The sequence below is a fragment of the Podarcis gaigeae genome (assembly GCF_964106915.1).
Source record: "Podarcis gaigeae genome assembly, chromosome: 6".
In the NCBI taxonomy this organism is placed as follows: Eukaryota; Metazoa; Chordata; class Lepidosauria; order Squamata; family Lacertidae; genus Podarcis; species Podarcis gaigeae.
The window spans coordinates 4167520-4185439 of record NC_139682.1 but is presented as its reverse complement, the minus strand read 5'-3'; the positions used below and the strand labels follow the sequence as shown (position 1 = coordinate 4185439).

General features: G+C 46.8%; 1 protein-coding gene across 1 annotated transcript; it reads left to right on the top strand.

Moving 5' to 3' along the window:
* The first annotated feature begins 3700 nt into the window (after positions 1-3700).
* LOC310847212 (uncharacterized protein C20orf202) lies at positions 3701-11487 on the top strand. Its single transcript, XM_083744835.1, has 2 exons — positions 3701-3830; positions 9967-11487. The coding sequence occupies exons 1-2, from the start codon at positions 3765-3767 to the stop codon at positions 10186-10188; spliced, it is 288 nt and encodes a 95-aa protein (XP_083600961.1). The 5' UTR covers positions 3701-3764; the 3' UTR covers positions 10189-11487.
* The last annotated feature ends 6433 nt before the right edge of the window (positions 11488-17920 follow it).

Sequence of the window (17920 nt, the reverse complement as noted above, 5' to 3'; positions counted from 1 at the left end):
TCCAAACTCCTCTTCTTCTTCTAGCTAGCAGGACCAGTGGTCAGGGATGATGGGAACTGTAGTCCCAAAACATCTGGAGGGCCGAGGTTGAGGAAGCCTGGGTTAGAGGATCGAAGTCTCTCCCTTACCCTCTCTCCCTCCTGTTCACTGCCTTGCTAAAAACAGCAGTCCCTTGCACCAGGTATGCTCTCTGTGCTGCTTGAGAAGCTCCTATTATTGTGCCCCACGCACTGGGTATTCTACCCCACATGGAAGTGGGGCAGGACGCAGCTTTGTGGAACAGCTTCTGCCGCATCGAAAGACTCAAACCTCATGGGCTCCCTCCTGTAATTGCTGGTGCAATTAACAAACGAAGCCTGAGAACGCCAGCTCAGCTATCCCCAGATAGCTTTTTGCCTGTTTCATTACAACTTGTTCACATGGTTAACTATCTCACCCCCAGTCCAAACTTAGGAAGCTGTATAACGCAGAGCCACACCCTTGGTTCATGCGTTCTGCCTCAGCAAGGACTCTGAGACATTCTAAGAAACAGGCAAATATGTAATGAATAAGCAAAGAATAAACCACTGAACCTAGGGCTTGCCAATTGGAAGGTCGGCGGTTTGAATCCCCACAACGGGTTGAGCTCCCATTGCTCAGTCCCAGCCCCTGCCAACCTAGCAGTTTGAAAGCACATCAAAGCCAGTGTGGTGTAGTGGTTAAGAGCAGTGGACTCGTAATCTGGGAAACCGGGTTCACGTCTCCGCTCCTCCACATGCAGCTGCTGGGTGACCTTGGGCTAGTCACACTTCTCTGAAGTCTCTCAGCCCCACTCACCTCACAGAGTGTTTGTTGTGGGGGAGGAAGGGAAAGGAGAATGTGAGCCGCTTTGAGACTCCTTCGGATAGTGATAAAGTGGGGTATCAAATCCAAACTCCTCCTCCACTTCCTCCTCCTCCTCTTCTTCTTCTTCAAAGTGCAAGTAGATAAATAGGTATCACTCCGGCGGGAAGGTAAAAGGCGTTTCCGTGTGCTGCTCTGTTTCGCCAGAAGCGGCTTAGTCATGCTGGCCACATGACCCGGAAGCTGTACGCTGGCTCCCTCGGCCAGTAAAGCGAGATGAGCGCCGCAACCCCCGAGTCGTCGGCGACTGGACCTAATGGTCAGGGGTCCCTTTACCTTTACCTAATTGATGATCATGTGAACACAAGGAGGGACCTGTTTGATCAGAACATGAGCCCAAGAAACTCAGCATCCTGTTTCTCACAGCGGCCAGACAGATGACCCCAAGCAGGGTTGGATTGTCTTCCATAAAAACAATTTCAACAGTGAGTCTGTAAATGACTGTGGAGGCCATCTCTGGATCCACACATCCTTCCACAGTGGGGGACATTGGTTTCCAGGCGGGAGTTGATCATGGTGAGGGTTTGCCAAGCGTGCCTTCCTCTTAACATGTTTCTCCCTTGCGTCCTGAGTTCGAGTGTCTTCAAAGTTCATGACACCTTTGATAAAGGCTGTTCTCTAACTGGAGCGCTCACAGGCAAGTGTTTCCCAATTGTTGGTGTTGGTCTTTTTTTAGATTTGCCTTGAGACAGTCTTTAAACCTCTTTTGTTGACCACCAGCATTACGCTTTCCCTTTTTAAGTTTGGAATAGAGTAGTTGCTTTGGAAGACGATCATCAGGCATCCACACAACATGACCAGTCCAGTGAAGTTGATGTTGAAGAATCATTGCTTCAACACTGGTGATCTTTGCTTCTTCCAGTACACTGGTGTTAGAGAAGAGTGATAATAGTTTAGTGATTCTTTATTGTAATTGATAAGTGTAAACTGTTTAATTATTGTTTGCTGATGTTCAATTTTACTGTTTACTATTATACTCTAATGGATTATTGAATATTGCTTTATTTGATGTAAGTTGTTTATTTTAAAATTATTGCGACTTTTGTATTGGATCAGATTGTTATTACATGGTTTCTTCATCTTGTAAGCCTCCCTGTGTGTAGTAATATAGAAAGGCGGTATACAAATTAAAAGTGAAATGGGGAAAAATGTTGCCCAAACACCTCAAAATAAAGTGAAGAGATAGGATTTGGTGTCTCAAAAAGTTTTGAAGTTGTGCATCCTGCGAAAGCCTCCGAGAGATTTGTCCCATTGCTCACACCCTCGCCTAGAAGAGAGCGATTCCCCTGCCAGCCCAAGATGTGCTGCGCCAAGGAAGGGGATCCCTTGCCACTGCTAGTTCCTCCTTTCCCCAGATTTACTCATTCAGAAACATTCTGTCCTTGCTGTTCCTCTTGACAAAGCCAAGCCGGAGCCTGAAAAAGCTGGAACTGTGTCACATACAAACAAATGAAAAGGCGTCGCATCGTGACTGAGGTCTCCTTGGAAACGCATCTCCAAGGCTGGCGACAGGTCACCGGAGCCTGCAGAAATGTGCAAGGCCATTTTCTCCTCGGTGCTGCGAAAATACAGTTGCAGCAGCTGCCTTGGGAAAAGGCAGGTTTATTTCTCCATTTTGTCCCATGTTGGGGAAGGGCATTGGCTCAGTGGAGAACATTTGAACGTCCCCACTTGGCAGTTCAATACCCAATGGCATCTCCAGATAATACTGGGAATGCCCAGGATCTGAAACCCCGGAAAGCAGCTGCCAGTCAGTGTAGACATTACTGGGCTAGATAGACCGGTGGTTTGATTTAGTATAATCAATCAATAGCAGATTCCTATGTCCCCGCTGATTAGCAGAGCCTCTCTGGCACACCCCTTTCTCCCCATCACCCGCTATTTAACTGGAGACCCTAGATGTTATACCATGGGGACTGTATGCTGCTTTTCCAGAGGGCAGCTACACTTTGATCAGTTCCAGCAAGGTCTATAGGTAGCAAGAAGGTTAGATGTGCCATTGTCCTGATCAACAGACAAGCCATTCTTAAACCGCCTACAGTGGTACCTCGGGCTAAGAACATAATTCGTTCTGGAGGTCTGTTCTTAACCTGAAACTGTTCTTAACCTGAAGCACCACTTTAGCTAATGGGGCCTCCCGCTGCCGCTGCACTGCCGGAGCACGATTTCTGTTCTCATCCTGAAGCAAAGTTCTTAACCTGAGGTGCTATTTCTGGGTTAGCGGAGTCTGTAACCTGAAGTGTATGTAACCCGAGGTACCACTGTATTCTCGGCTTACGTTCTCTCGGGACACATGTGGTTTACAGGCTGCCACAGAATTGGGCATGATCCGTTTGCCCCTCGCAGCCGCCAGAGCCTTGTGTTCCCCTGGCAGAGCAGACAAAAATGCCAGTCTCTGCCTTGCTCAGCTATTCTTGATTCCACCTTCTCTGATCCAAGAAAGGAACCTTTTTTGACTTGATGACTCCCCCTCCTTCTGTCTGCCTGTCTGTCTGTCTGTCTGCCTGCCTGCCTGCCTGCCTGCCTGCCTGTCCTCTCTCTCTAACACACACACAAACACACATATCAGGTGGTGCTTGGCATGGCATAGAGGAGCTCCTGACCAGCCCTGCTCAGAGTGTGCTGCAGAAAGATGGAATTGGGCGAGAGAGAAACACCCACACTCCCACCCAGGCACACATGTTCCAAGCCGAGTCACCAGTTGCTTCTGTTCTGCTGGCTGCAGAGTGCCACTGCAACTGCGTAGAGGCTTGGGGGGGGGGCCTTCAGTTCGGCTGGAAGAGGCGGCGGCAAGCAGTGGGAGAGGGAGAGAGATTGGAAGGCCCATTGCTGCTCCCTCAGCGGGCAGAGCCTGGCGCTGCCTGAACGCCCACGTTTCCAGCATGCAGCTGGAAGAAGAGAGAAAGCTGCGTATCGAACAGGCGCTGGCGTGGCTGAGGAGAGAACTGGTAAGGCAAAGCCCAACTCCCTTTGTGCAGGTCCTCCCCAGGCAGAGAGGGGGAGAGAGGTAAGGCTCCCTGGGCGCTCGCAAGAGCAGGCAGGAGTTCGGCAGGTGAAGCTTTTCAGAGCTGCTGGAATGCAAAAGGCTTCACCCGCATGATTTGTGCCAGTCACCTAATAATAATCATAATAATAGTAATAATAATAGTAATAACAACAACAACAACAATAATTTATTATTTATACCCCGCCCATCTGGCTGGGCTTCCCCAGCCACTCTGGGCGGCTCCCAATCAAGTGTTAAAAACAATACAGCATTAAATATTAAAAACTTCCCTGAACAGGGCTGCCTTCAGATGTCTTTTAAAGATAGGATAGCTGCTTATTTCCTTCACATCTGAAGGGAGGGTGTTCCACAGGGTGGGCGCCACTACCAAGAAGGCCCTGTCTGGTTCCCTGTAGCTTTGTAACCTCACTTCTTGCAGTGAGGGAACCGTCAGAAGGCCCTCAGCACTGGACCTCAGTGTCCGGGCAGAATGATGGGGGTGGAGATGCTCCTTCAGGTATCCTGGACCAAGGCCGTTTAGGGCTTTAAAGGTCAGCACCAACACTTTGAATTGTGCTCGGAAACGTACTGGGAGCCAGTGTAGGTCTTTCAAGACTGGTGTTATATGGTCTTGGCGGTCACTCCCAGTCACCAGTCTAGCTGCCGCATTCTGGATTAATTGCAGTTTCCGGGTCAACTTCAAAGGTAGCCCCACGTAGAGCGCATTGCAGTAGTCCAAATGTTGAAAAGTGCAGGGGTGGGGTGAGGAAGCTGCCAGGTATCCACAGAGCAAACCTTCCATTTCAGCTCTTGAGCTTCTTCAGGTGGCACAGAAGTTTGACCCTCCTTTTCTATGCTGTTTGCAGAGCCACAGGTACCCTCCTAAGTGATTCCTTGCATTTGCCTTCCTACCTTTTCTGCGAGATGCTTTGTGCAACATAAGGATCTCATTTGATCCACACGACAGGTTAGTCCTTGAGATGGCAATTGACCCAACTGGCCTCTCAGTAAGCTGATTGGGGACTGCAGGCAAGACAGAGAGAGACTCGGACTGCTTTGGCACGGAATTTATTTTGGAACGAAAGCTTCTTGTGACATGCCAGTCACAACGGCTATGTTCTAACTCTGCTGGGAATCACAGAGTGCTCTTGCTTAAACTGCTCTAGGAAGGGAGTTCCCAATCCTGGGAGCAGCCACCAAGAAGGCCCTGTCCTCTAGGGCAGCTGGATGAAAGCCAGCTGGCTACTCCTGAATTTTAAGTGAGCAGTGACAGCGTTCTTCACACACCAGCTTATTCATCCCAGGGAGATCTGCTGGAACTTGTTCTTTCCATATTCCTTTCTTCCATTTTCCAAGATGAGCAGTTGGCGCTCCCTGCTCCGAAAGCCTGGCAATCTTCAGAAGGTGGGCACTTTGCTTACCACTGCTGCAACCAGCTTTCCTGCTTCCCAGAATTGCCACACTGTCAAATGCTGCTGCCGCCGTTCTGTGGGTGGTAGGCAAACAGCACACAATTCCCTTGATTTTTAAACAAAACACCATAGTGTGCCACCAACTTGGGTAGCTTTTAAAAGAGCATTTGAAAACCCATTGAGAACCAAGTTGTGAATGGCTACTGGCCATGATGGCTGCTACCTACCCCTACTGCCAGAAGATGCCTGCCTCTAAATGCCATTTTCTGGAAACCGCAGAAGGGGAGAGTGACCTTCTTTCTGTAGCCCCTTAAAAGGTAAAGGGACCCCTGACCGTTAGGTCTAGTTGCCAACGACTCTGGGGTTGCGGCGCTCATCTCGCTTTATTGGCCGAGGGAGCCGGCGTACAGCTTCCGGGTCATGTGGCCAGCATGACTGAGCCACTTCTGGCGAACCAGAGCAGCGCACGGAAACGCCGTTTACCTTCCCGCCGGAGCGATACCTATTGATCTACTTGCACTTTGAGGTGTTTTCGAACTCCTAGGTTGGCAGGAGAAGGGACCGAGCAACGGGAGATCAGCCAGTTGCGGGGATTTGAACCGCCAACCTTCTGATCAGCAAGTCCTAGGCTCTGTGGTTTAACCCACAGCACCACCCACGTCCCTCTGTAGCTCCTTAGAGGGGTGCAAAAGAATAATGGATCTTTTCAGTGGTGGTTCCCTCTCCCCAGGGGGGCATGCCTGGAGCCACCATTATTTTTAGGCAACAGGTGAAGACTTTCTTTTCGCCAGGGGTTTTGGCACCTAAATAATAATAATAAAATAATAATAATAATAATAATAATAATAATAATAATAATAATAATAATAATAATAATTTTTTATTTATATCCCGCTCTCCCCAGCTGAAGCCGGGCTCAGGGCAGCTAACAACAATAAAATTTGTAAGAAAGAGGCGTGAAACAAAAATGAACGTCTTACAAATGGAAAGAGAAAGAGAGGAGGAATTGGGAAGGGGGAAGAGGAAATAGCCAGAAAAATCACAAATTCTGGAAGCTGGCAAAAAAATGTGATTTACACCCATGAGGGCAAATGCACCCAGAATGCTTGTTCCCCAGGCAGCAGACAGATTGTCTCTCTCTTGCTCAGCCGAGATGGAAAGGGTACAGTTTCACTCCTTCCACCTTAGTATTCATAGCTTTGCACAGCAGACCGAACACCCAGAGACTAAACGCTGATCAAGGTGACTCAAAGGTCGAGACGGGACGATGAGCCGGATGGTGGGAGGAGGTGAATATCAGAGTGTTTCTGCTGTGAGCTCATTGGCACAGGGCTGATTTGTTTCTGAAACTGGAAGTGTCAGAACTTAGATATGAAGGCAGCCATGCCTCCGAGGATTTGGCCAATGCTGACATCACTCAGCCGGGAGGGAAAGTCCCTTTGCGCATGCTCAATGACACTCTGCTTTAAGGTTACGTCACATTTCCAGGGCCTTGAAAGCACATTATCAATCTTAACACAGCCCTCAAATTATATCCAGTATGTGCCCTTTTAGAGAGAGCAATATTGTCCACACTTTCTCTGAATAAGGGGGACATTTGTCATTTCAGCTGCTGCCAAAATTGTCGTGGGATTTGGGGAGAGGCAGCGTTGCAACAATTCGGAATGGAACCTTTTCTGATTTTCTCTGAAATTTTGTTCATTTAAACTTATCTTCACCTTGCTATTCTGCTCACAATGAGCATCCAGAGTTGCTTATAACAATATCACAGTTCACAAATAATACCCAGGCGGTAGCAAACTAATCTCCCAAGAACCTCAAAAACAAAACAAACTCACTGAGAAACTAGGAAGGAGGGGTGAAGCTTGCCTCCCAGGGGAGGGAGAGAATTCCAGAGCCCAGACACAATGGCAGACCCTCCAAATGTCCCTATTTTCCAGGGACATCCCTAATATAGAGAAGCCGTCCCTGTTTCAGATTTGATCCCAGAATGTCCCCACTCCACGTGGGGCTGCCCTTGAGACTGACCCAGAAACTCCAGCGGGTGCAGAATGTCGCGGCGAGACTCCTTACGGGGTCCTCACTTCGGGATCACATTCATACCAACTGCACTGGCTCCCGGTGGGGTACAGGATCAGGTTCAAGGTGCTGGTTGTAACCTTTAAAGCCCTATACGGCCTAGGACCCTCGTACCTACGGGACCACCTCTCCTGGTATGTCCCACGGAGGACATTTAACGCTGCATTTAACACTGCACCTTATGGTTTTCAAACAAAAACATCTTGGAGATCCTGGGCCACAGGGAGGTTAGGCTGGCCTCAACCAGAGCTAGGGCTTTTTCAGCCGTGGCCCCGATCTGGTGGAACGCTCTGTCCCAAGAGACTAGGGCCCTGTGAGACTTGACATTTTTCCGCAGGGACTGCAAGACGGAGCTGTTCCACCAGGCCTTTGGTCAGGGCACAGCCTGATCCCCTCCTTTGGTAACCCTCACAGAACTCTAGCCCAATGGTTGCCATTAATTTAATTTTGAATTGATTTTAAAATGAATTGATTTTAGAATGCTGTGTTACTTTTATTGTTGTTAGCCGCTCTGAGCCCGGCTTCAGCTGGGGAGGGTGAGATATAAATAAAAATTTATTATTATTATTATTATTATTATTATTATTATTATTATTATCCTTAGGATGTCCCTATTTTCATTGGAGAAATGTTGGAGGGTATGGAGTTATCCGACCCCCTGTCTGAAGGCAACCCTGTATAGGGAAGGTTTTTTTAAAAAATGTTTAATGTTTTGTTACGTTTTTCTATATGTTGGAAGCTACCCAGAGTGGCTGGGGCAACCCGGTAAGATGTGTGGGGTATAAATAGTAAAATTAACATTATGGAATGGGACGTCCCTATTTTCATAGAAGCGTTGGAGGGTTTGCGATGGTGAAGAATGTCTGGCAAACGTTCCAAAAGAGATAAGATGCAGAGTGCAGGCAGGATCATAAGGTACTGGAAAAGATACTTAGCCCTCAAGCTCTTTCCTTACTCCAATTTATTAGTGATTTGATTTAATTTATACCCCACCTTTCCTCTAAGGAGTTCAGGCGGCATATAAACATGGTTCTCCTCTCCATTTTTTATTCTCACAACCACCCTTTGAGGTAGGTTAGGCTGAGGCAATGGCTGGTCCAAGCTCGCCCAGAGAACTTCCTGGCTGAGTGGCAATTTGAACCCTGGTCTTCTAGGTCCTCGTCTGGGACTCTAACTACTATACCACACTGCCTCTCCACTTTACCTTATGAAATATACTCAGAGTCGCAAAGTGATTTCATGCTCTTTATTCAGCTCATAGTGGTGAGGAGGAATGAATGAAAGTCCCCTCAAAGTATCTGCTTTATATACATTATTTACACAATGGGCTGCACATGATGGGCTAATTCCAGAATTCTACTGTAAGCCAATCAGGTTGTGGATTCACTTCTATCTGGAGCATGATTGGGTGGTTCCTGCCAACCAATCATACTGCTGCATTGTTCTACGACCAATCAGACTGCTGCCTTTTGGATCCTATTGTTCTAGGACCAATCAGACTGCTGCAGTTTGGATCCTATTCAACTCAGTACATAACACCTTAGCACACCCCAGCAGTACTGCTCTAAGGTATATCGGAAAGGAAGTCACCTGTTCTACTGTAATCCCATGCCTAAATCCTCCAGTGTCATCAGCTAGGATGCTTTAACACTGGCAGGTCAAGAAACTCATTAACCAGAAAGTCAAACTCGTTCCAGTGTGACGTAACAGGTATCTTTGCATTTAAGATGCAGGATTGTTATTATTTTAATGCAAATTGCCTTAGCTCTGGGATGGGGAGCAGAGATCACGGGGAATTTCCTCCCAACGCAAAATGAGCATCACAGGGAAAAGTTTCCTCAGAGCAGCAGGAGGGAAGGGCTGAATCCTCTTTTCCATGCCTGCTGTGATGCTGATAAAAACTTACTTCACCCTCTGGTGCTATTTGCATTTTTGAAATCCAGGGCTGTCTTTACCCAGGGGTGCAAGAGGTGCGGGCGCTGAATTCTGCGGGGCGCCAGGCGCCCGCCGCTGAAGTCACCTAAGCTCTTAACTATCTACCTGTTATGAAATAATAAATAATTTTGATCAAGCTAGAAAAACAAAATACATATATACCTAGGTATTACCGAAATGTATACCTACTGTTTCACTAAAGGACTTTCGACTTTGTGCGCTTATTTAGCAAAGACGTGCTGTGCCAGCGGTGGAGCTTGTCATTCACAACGGCGCTGGGGCTAAACTAAATTTGTGGGCGCTGCCTTTTAACACTGCATTTAACACTGCATTTAACACTGCACCAAGTTTGTTCCTGAGACCCAAGAGAACATTAAGCATTCCCACGTAAGGCTTCCCAGTAACTCTGTAGTGTGGACCACTTTTACGATCTTCACATTTTAGGTGTGGGACAGAGAATGTAGTTTCACTTTGACCATGTGTGGCCCAATCCTTTGCCTGTTTACTCAGAAGGAAACCCTGCAATGTTCCACAGGGCTTACTCCCAAGTACACGTGCAAAGAACTGCAAGTAAGATGTGACTGGGAGACCTCCCGCGAAACACTTGTCGAAGCTACCATGCTACAGAATCACTCAAATAGTTCTCCCTTTCTCGCTTCTTTCCTCTTCTAGTTAGAAATGCAACTCCAGGACCAAGAGCTGCTGGAGAAGTTGTTGCAGCTGCACAGCACCTTACGGGAGCTGAAAGCAGAGTGTGCAGACTGGGAGAGCTCCGATCCAAACAGGGATGTGTTTGGGGCCAGAGCCCGTTCGTGTTCAGAGGACATGGGAACCCCAGTCCTGTCAAGAAGGTCCCTCAGACTCGGAGCGAACAGGAGAAACTCCCTCCCATGACAAATCGAGGGTGGATGCAAGGGCAGAGGGTCATTGGTCGGTGCAAACAGCTTCTTTGGCATTCCAGTGAAAAGTTTCCGGACTGTGTTGGTGCATTCAGAGGTGGAGAACATTGTGTTACGTTTTCCTGATCATAACGCTGGAGCTTATGTCCTGTTTTCTGATGTTCCTGCAACACCTGGTGGAATCATGAAACAGTGGCTTCTTGACCGATATAGGACCAGCATCTCGCGCTAAATTTCATTCACACCAGTGGAACAACAAGAAACATTACATTACTACCCTCCCACTCTTTCTGTACTTGCATTCTTCTGCTCCTCTGTGAAAACAGCAGGAAAGAACTATATGTTGGATACGGCCCCAAATTTCATCACTTTACTCCTGAAATTTACTGGGCTAAGGATGCTGCAAATTGATTTTTTTTCTGCAATCACATAACATGGAAATGAACACTAAACATGCACGACATGCTGTTCATTTTACCAGATGTGGCTTCTATGTGGTGTGAAAGCTCAAATGTAATGCAGAAATTAACTGCAGTTAAGGAAACATTGGGGAAACAGAATAAACTGCAGCTTGTGTGTGCCAGCTAAACCCTCAAATATGAAAGGGGGGGGGGAATCAAAATCTAATTCTGTGACCGGGAAGCAGACTATATTACTATTGAAATCAAGTGTTTGCATAATTAAGATATGTGTGCTTGCATTTTGTCATGATTCCGCAGTCATGACTTGGCTTTTCAAATGATTCATCTTTGCATTTTTTTTTTGCAGGGTGGCAGGAGGTGGGAGATGATGCCATTGCAGGCAGATGGAGGAAATCCTAAACTGTTTCATCATCATCCCAACAGCAATGGCATCAATATGGATAGTTATATAGTGCCAAAAATTACTGGGTCTATACAGTTACATTTTTAAAAAAATATATAATTCATTGCCTCTGTAAACCAGTATTTTTTTCCTATCTTCAAATCCAGATATTACAAGTTCATTAATAAATTACAAGTTCATTAATAAATTAATAATAAATTACAAGTTCATTAATAAATTAATAATAAATTACAAGTTCATTAATAAATTAATAAATGTCAGTAATGGTTTTTCTCTAATTAAACAAGTTAACTTTGCCACCTCAGCCAAGTCCAATAGTTTTACCAGCCATTCCTCTAGACTGTATCTTTCCATCTTTGTGCATAGAGCAATCTCACCGCTGCCATCATAAATTGGATTAATCTCCCATCATCCTTTTCCAGTTGTGTATCCATTAACCCTGAAAGAAAGAGTTCTGCCTTCAATTGAATATGAACTTTTAAAATTTGCTGTATCAATGTATGTACATACGTGTATCCAATATTTTTTAGCCCTTTCATTTTTTAGCCAAGCATTATAAAATATCCCTTTGTGTTCTTGGCATTTCCAGCAAACATTTGAAACACCTTTATACATTCTGAATAGTTTCTCAGGTTGGATCTTAATGAGTGAATACTATAGCTAGCTGCAAGACAGAGAACCTGAAGTATTTTTTATCTTTCTTTAATCTTGTCCAGATGACAAGCCCCCCCCCCCCTGCCCCGCTCTCAGCCTCACTGATGAGGTCCAAAGGAAAGCAGAGCAATAGGTTTGCCACAAGCTTGGCTGCTGAAGTTGCTGGAAGCAGCCACACAAGGCACCCTCCAACCACCTTAGGGACTCCATTCTGGATTTCTGTAGGGTTTACTCCTCAGCCTTTTCTTCTCCCAAAGATGTCCCGCAAGGCAGCAGAGATTTAGGATCAGAGTTTTCCTTCTCCTAGATGGGCTGCCATGCCAGGTTGATGAGCCCCACCTGCCCCTTAATAGTGTATTACTGGTAGATAGATTTAGACTCGCTATCCACAGGTGGTGCTGTGGGTTAAACCACAGAGCCTAGGACTTGCCGATCAGAAGGTCGGTGGTACGAATCCCCGCAACAGGGTGAGCTCCCATTGCTCGGTCCCTGCTCCTGCCAACCTAGCAGTTCAAAAGCACCTCAAAATGCAAGTAGATAAATAGGTACCGCTCCGGTGGAAAGGTAAACGGCGTTTCCGTGCGCTGCTCTGGTTCATCAGAAGCGGCTTAGTCATGCTGGCCAAATGATCTGGAAGCTGTACGTCGGCTCCCTTGGCCAGTAAAGCGAGATGAGTGCCACAACCCCAGAGTTGGCCATGACTGGACCTAAAGGTCAGGGGTCCCTTTACCTTTACCTTATCCACAGATCTAGTGATGTATGGAAGTGAGAGCTGAACCATAAAGAAGGCTGATCGCCGAATAATTGATGTATTTGAATTATGGTGCTGGGGGAGACTCTTGAGAGTCCCATGAACTGCAAGAAGATCAAACCTCTCCATTCTGAAGGAAATCAGCCCTGAGTGCTCACTGGAAGGACAGATCCTGAAGCTGAGACTCCAATACTTTGGCCACCTCATGAGAAGAGAAGACTCCCTGGAAAAGATCCTGATGTTGGGAAAGTGAATACTATGGAGGGCGCAAGGAGAAGGGGGCGACAGAGGATGAGATGGTTGAACAGTGTTCTCGAAGCTACAAGCATGAGTTTGACCAAACTGCGGGAGGCAGTGGAAGACAGGAGTGCCTGGCGTGCTGTGGTCCAGGGGGCCACGAAGAGTTGGACAAGACTAAACAACAACAACATCCACAGATCATTCTGCTCTATTAGTTGTTCTGCTATGCATCTCCAATGTTGCTGCATTTTTGCTCTCTGGATGGGCACCCCTGCACTACAGCACAATGAAAGCAAGACAAAAATAAATCAACCTGGAACATTTGAAGAACAGAAAGTTACAGGATTTCAGCGGGATGTTACAGGGCATGCATCAACTGGAAACACAGCAGTTTGCCTGCGCCAAAACTTTCTGAGTCTAAACAGTGTTGAAAGCAGGGTTGTGTATAACTGCCCTGATGCCATCAGGAGAACAAATGCACAATAAAAGGGGCACCTGGGGGAACCCTATCTGTCGGGGGGTGGTAGGGAATACACACATAAAACTGGGTATCAGAAGGATGGGACAGAATCACTCCACCCTGAAACATTTTGTTGCAGATCCCACTTTTGGCTTCTAAATCCAAAGCCACAACAGCAGAAATGTTTATAGAAGGAAACGTACTGATGTTGCTGAACCCCCAACTTCCCTCAGCTACAGCAAGCATGGCAAATGACCAGGGATGATGGGAGTTGTAGTTCAGCAATATTGGGAGTGGGGGGCAAATGCCCTGCATATCTGCTGTACCCCAACAGCTTCCACACATCTCTTGGGGCTGTCTGTCACAAAGGTCCACCACTACTACTGAGCATCACTCACCAGGAGGGGCATACCATGTGTTGCTGGTGTCCGGCGAAGGGCAAATGTTGCACCCCCCTGGTGGACTGGGCATCTGGGGTGGGGGCCGTGCAGGGAGCCTGCACAGCGGGCGAATGGAGCCCACCTCCAACAGGCTCCTCACCAGCTGCCTCCATCCATCCACCTGCTCACTATACTAACCCACCCGCTGCTGCGCCTCAGCTGCGAGGGCTCTGTGCCTGTCGTGGGGGCGCCTGACTGTACCCGCTTTAAAATGTGTCCCAGGAGTCATGGCCCCGCCGCTATTCCTTTATATAACCAGTAACCAAAAGAAAGGTCCATATTTGTCAGTTGAAAAATCTTATTACCAACAATATGACATGGAGAACTGTAGAAGAACTACACAGCTTTTAGAAGACATCTGAAGGCAGCCCTGTATCTGGAAGTTTTTAATGTTTGGTGTTTTATTATGTTTTATATGTGCTGATCGCTGAAGAATTGATGCTTTTGAATCATGGTGCTGGAGGAGACTCTTGAGAGTCCCACGGACTGCAAGAAGATCAAACGTATCCATTCTGAAGGAAATCAGCCCTTAGTGCTCACTGGATGGACAGATCCTGAAGCTGAGGCTCCAATACTTTGGCCACCTCATGAGAAGAGAAGACTCCCTGGAAAAGACCGTGATGTTGGGAAAGATGGAGGGCACAAGAAGGGGATGGCAGAGGACGAGATGGTTGGGAGGTGTTCTCGAAGCTACCAGCATGAGTTTGACCAAACTGCGGGAGGCAGTGGAAGACAGGAGGGCCTGGCATGCTCTGGTCCAGGGGGTTACGGAGAGTTGGACATGACTAAACGACTAAACAACAACAAAAGCTGTCCAGAGTTGCTGGGGAAACCCAACCAGGTGGGCAGGGTGTAAATAAAATAACAGTAATAGTAATATCCCACCCACATAGCTGGGTTTCCCAAGCCACTTCTTCTTCTTCTTCTTCTTGTCTCTAGTACTCTCTTTGAACAGCAATTCTGGATCACAACTAGGGTGGTCCTCAGTATCATTTTGCAAAGGTATTTTTTTTTATTTGCATAATATGGATACTATGCTATACTACACTGAAATGTTTAGATGTTTCTTTGATGGTCCTTGAATCTTCCTGCCGTGCTTGCCTCCTCTCCTGCCACACCAGTTTGGCACATCACACCCTTTGAGAACCACTCCTCTAACCACAACACTACACTGCTCTCGCTCTCTCCCCATTCTAATTTGCTGGAGAGCAGCCCAGGCAGAGGCCTGTTTTATAAACCCCTCAACAATAGTTTTATTGCTTGCTGACCGCCCTCTCTTCCCAAACAGGCAGCCGCCGCCTCTAGAAGCTTTCCAACCCCTCCTCTGGGAATCTGCTCATACTGCAAGCTCTGGGAGTAAATAAACAGGCTGGTGTTATTTTGGAAACTTGCCAAGATCGGGGCGCGGGGGGGGGGGAGAGAGAGAACGCAAACTCTCCTCAGCAAAGCACATAAAGCACATGGTTCTGAGGGGTTTTACAAGCAACCAGGGTGCTGTTTTCAGCCCTCCTGAGCACACCAGGATTTCCCTTGTTGCTAGGCAGCGGTGTCTTCCAGCTGCTCTAAAACCTGAAATTACAGAGGCAGTGGCAAGTCATCGTTTAGCTGGGGACTTTAAGATGCCATGTACGGTCCCTGAAGACAGGTGGCGCTTTCTGCAGTTATATTTCGCAATATGCCACCAACACAGTAATAAGCACATTAGTGATGGATTTATGTTGATCTGTTCGCACATTATTCTACTCTGTTGCTTGTTCTATGATGCTTCCCCAATGTTACCACATTATTGCCATCTGGAATAGAAACACAAAACTGTAGAGCTGCGAGGGACCCTAGGGTTCATCTAGTCTAACCCCCTGCGATGCACTCTCTCAACACTACAGCGCAACAATAGCAAGCCAACAAACTCTGGGTTGTATTTTAAAGAGTGCTTTGGGAAAGCAGAACAACTTCGCCTTGCACAACACGAGTTTCCTCCCATCTCCAACCTCCACATGCCATTTAAATCTGTTTGGGAGCCTCTTCTTAACTTCTTTGCTGTAACTAATTCAGAGATACAGCAGAATTAACTTCCCCCAGTAGAGACTGATTAGGACAGGCTTCCTCAACCTCAGTCCTCCAGATGTTTTGAGACTACAATTCCTATTGAGTTGAATAGGATCCAAATTGCAGCAGTCTGATTGGTCCTGGAACAATAGGATTCAGAATGCAGCAGTCTGATTGGTCCTAGAACAATAGCATTCAGAATGCAGCAGTCTGATTGGCCCTAGAACAATAGGATTCAGAATGCAGCAGTCTGATTGGTCCTAGAACAATAGGATCCAGAATGCAGCAGTCTGATTGGTCCGCAGGAGCCACCCAATCCAACTCCAGGTGGAAGTGAATCCGCAACCTGATTGGCCTACAGGAGAATCCTGGAATTAGCTAATCACCTGGGGCCCATTCTGTAAATAATGTATATAAAGAAGACTCCTTACGGGGTCTTCGCTTAGAGATCACATTCATCCGGTGCTATATAAGCTGCACTGGCTCCCGGTGGAGTACAGGATCAGGTTTAAGGTGCTGGTTTTAACCTTCAAAGCCCTATACGGCCTAGGGCCCTCGTACCTACGGGACCGCCTCTCCTGGTATGCCCCACAGAGGAACTTACGGTCTTCAAATAAAAACACCTTGAAGGTCCCAAGCCACAGAGAGGTTAGGCTGGCCTCAACTAGAGCCAGGGCTTTTTCGGCTGCGGCTCCAACCTGGTGGAACGCTCTGTCACAAGAGACAAGGGCCCTGCAGGACTTGACATCTTTCCGCAGGGCCTGCAAGACAGAGCTGTTCCACCTGGCCTTTGGTCAGGGCGCAGCCTGACTCCCTCCTTTGGCAATCTTTACAAGACTTTAATTTATGGTTGCCATTAATTTTGATTTTAATTTATTTTTATAATGTTTTATAATGTTGTACTGTTTTAGTGTTGTTAGCCGCCCTGAGCCCGGCTTCGGCTGGGGAGGGTGGGATATAAATAAAATTTATTTTTATTATTATTATTATTAAAGCAGACATTTCGGGGGAACTTCCATTCTTCCTCACTACTATGAGCAGAATAAAGAGCATGAAATCCACACTCGACTCCGAGTGTATTTCAGTTCCCATCATCCCTGACCACTGGTCCTGCTAGCTAGGGATCATGGGAGTTATAGGCCAAAAACATCTGGAGGGCCGAGGTTGAGGAAGCCAGCCTGGATTAGGAGGCAAGACCTGAGTGGTGAATTGTGCAACTTGTGCAGAGATGCAACGGGCACATGAGGCTCATAGGAGATTTTAATTTAAAGTCATATCTCATGGCACCTTAGGATTATACAAGTATATCCAGACACACAGTGTAGAAATTACAGTACTGAGAAAATCTTCTGTTTACCTCCTGCTAATATGGTATATAGCTCTTCTATGCTACAACTTTGCTTTCCCTGAAAATACAGCACCACCTGCTGTCCAGATGTGATTAGTTCATTTTTGCAGTGTCCTGGGTAGGGGACTGATGATCAAATTTATAGAGTACAATTCTATAAAGACTATATGGGTGACGCAGTTGAGCCACGTCTGGACTCATGAGTGCCAAGTCTAATTAGGCCAGCCTGCAGCTAACTCATCAGACAATGAAGAGTTAGGAAAACTGCGTCTCCTCCCCCATCGTTCTGCCCGGACACTGAGGTCCAGCTCCGAGGGCCTTCTGGCGGTTCCCTCACTGCGAGAGGCCAAGTTACAGGGAACCAGGCAGAGGGCCTTCTCGGTAGTGGCGCCCGCCCTGTGGAACTCCCTCCCATCAGATGTCAAAGCGATAAACAACTACCTGACATTCAGAAGACATCTGAAGGCAGCCCTGTTCAGGGAAGTTTTTAATATGTGACATTTTAGTGTATTTTTCATCTCTGTTGGAAGCCGCCCAGAGTGGCTGGGGAAACCCAGCCAGATGGGCGGGGTACAAATATTATTATTATTATTATTATTATTATTATTATTATTATTATTATTAACAGTTATATGCACATGTCACTGTGAGGAGAACCTGAGCTTACAGGGTTAAACAGCTCAGAGTGTACGCCCTGCCTACAATGCTGAACAAACTACTTCATTTAGTGTGGCAATTATTTTTTTTAAAGTTACGAAAATAATGAAATATTAACACCCACCTTAAAATGCACAAGGAAGCAGTCCAAATAAAACAATGCAGGAATGAAACAGGAGGTTCCAGTGTAACAGCTAATTCCTCTAACTATTCATTGTTATAACACCAAGAGGTCCGGAAGGCGGCAACATGAGAATGGGCCTTTTCGGTGGTGACTCCTCACTTGTGGAATGCTCTCCCCAGGCA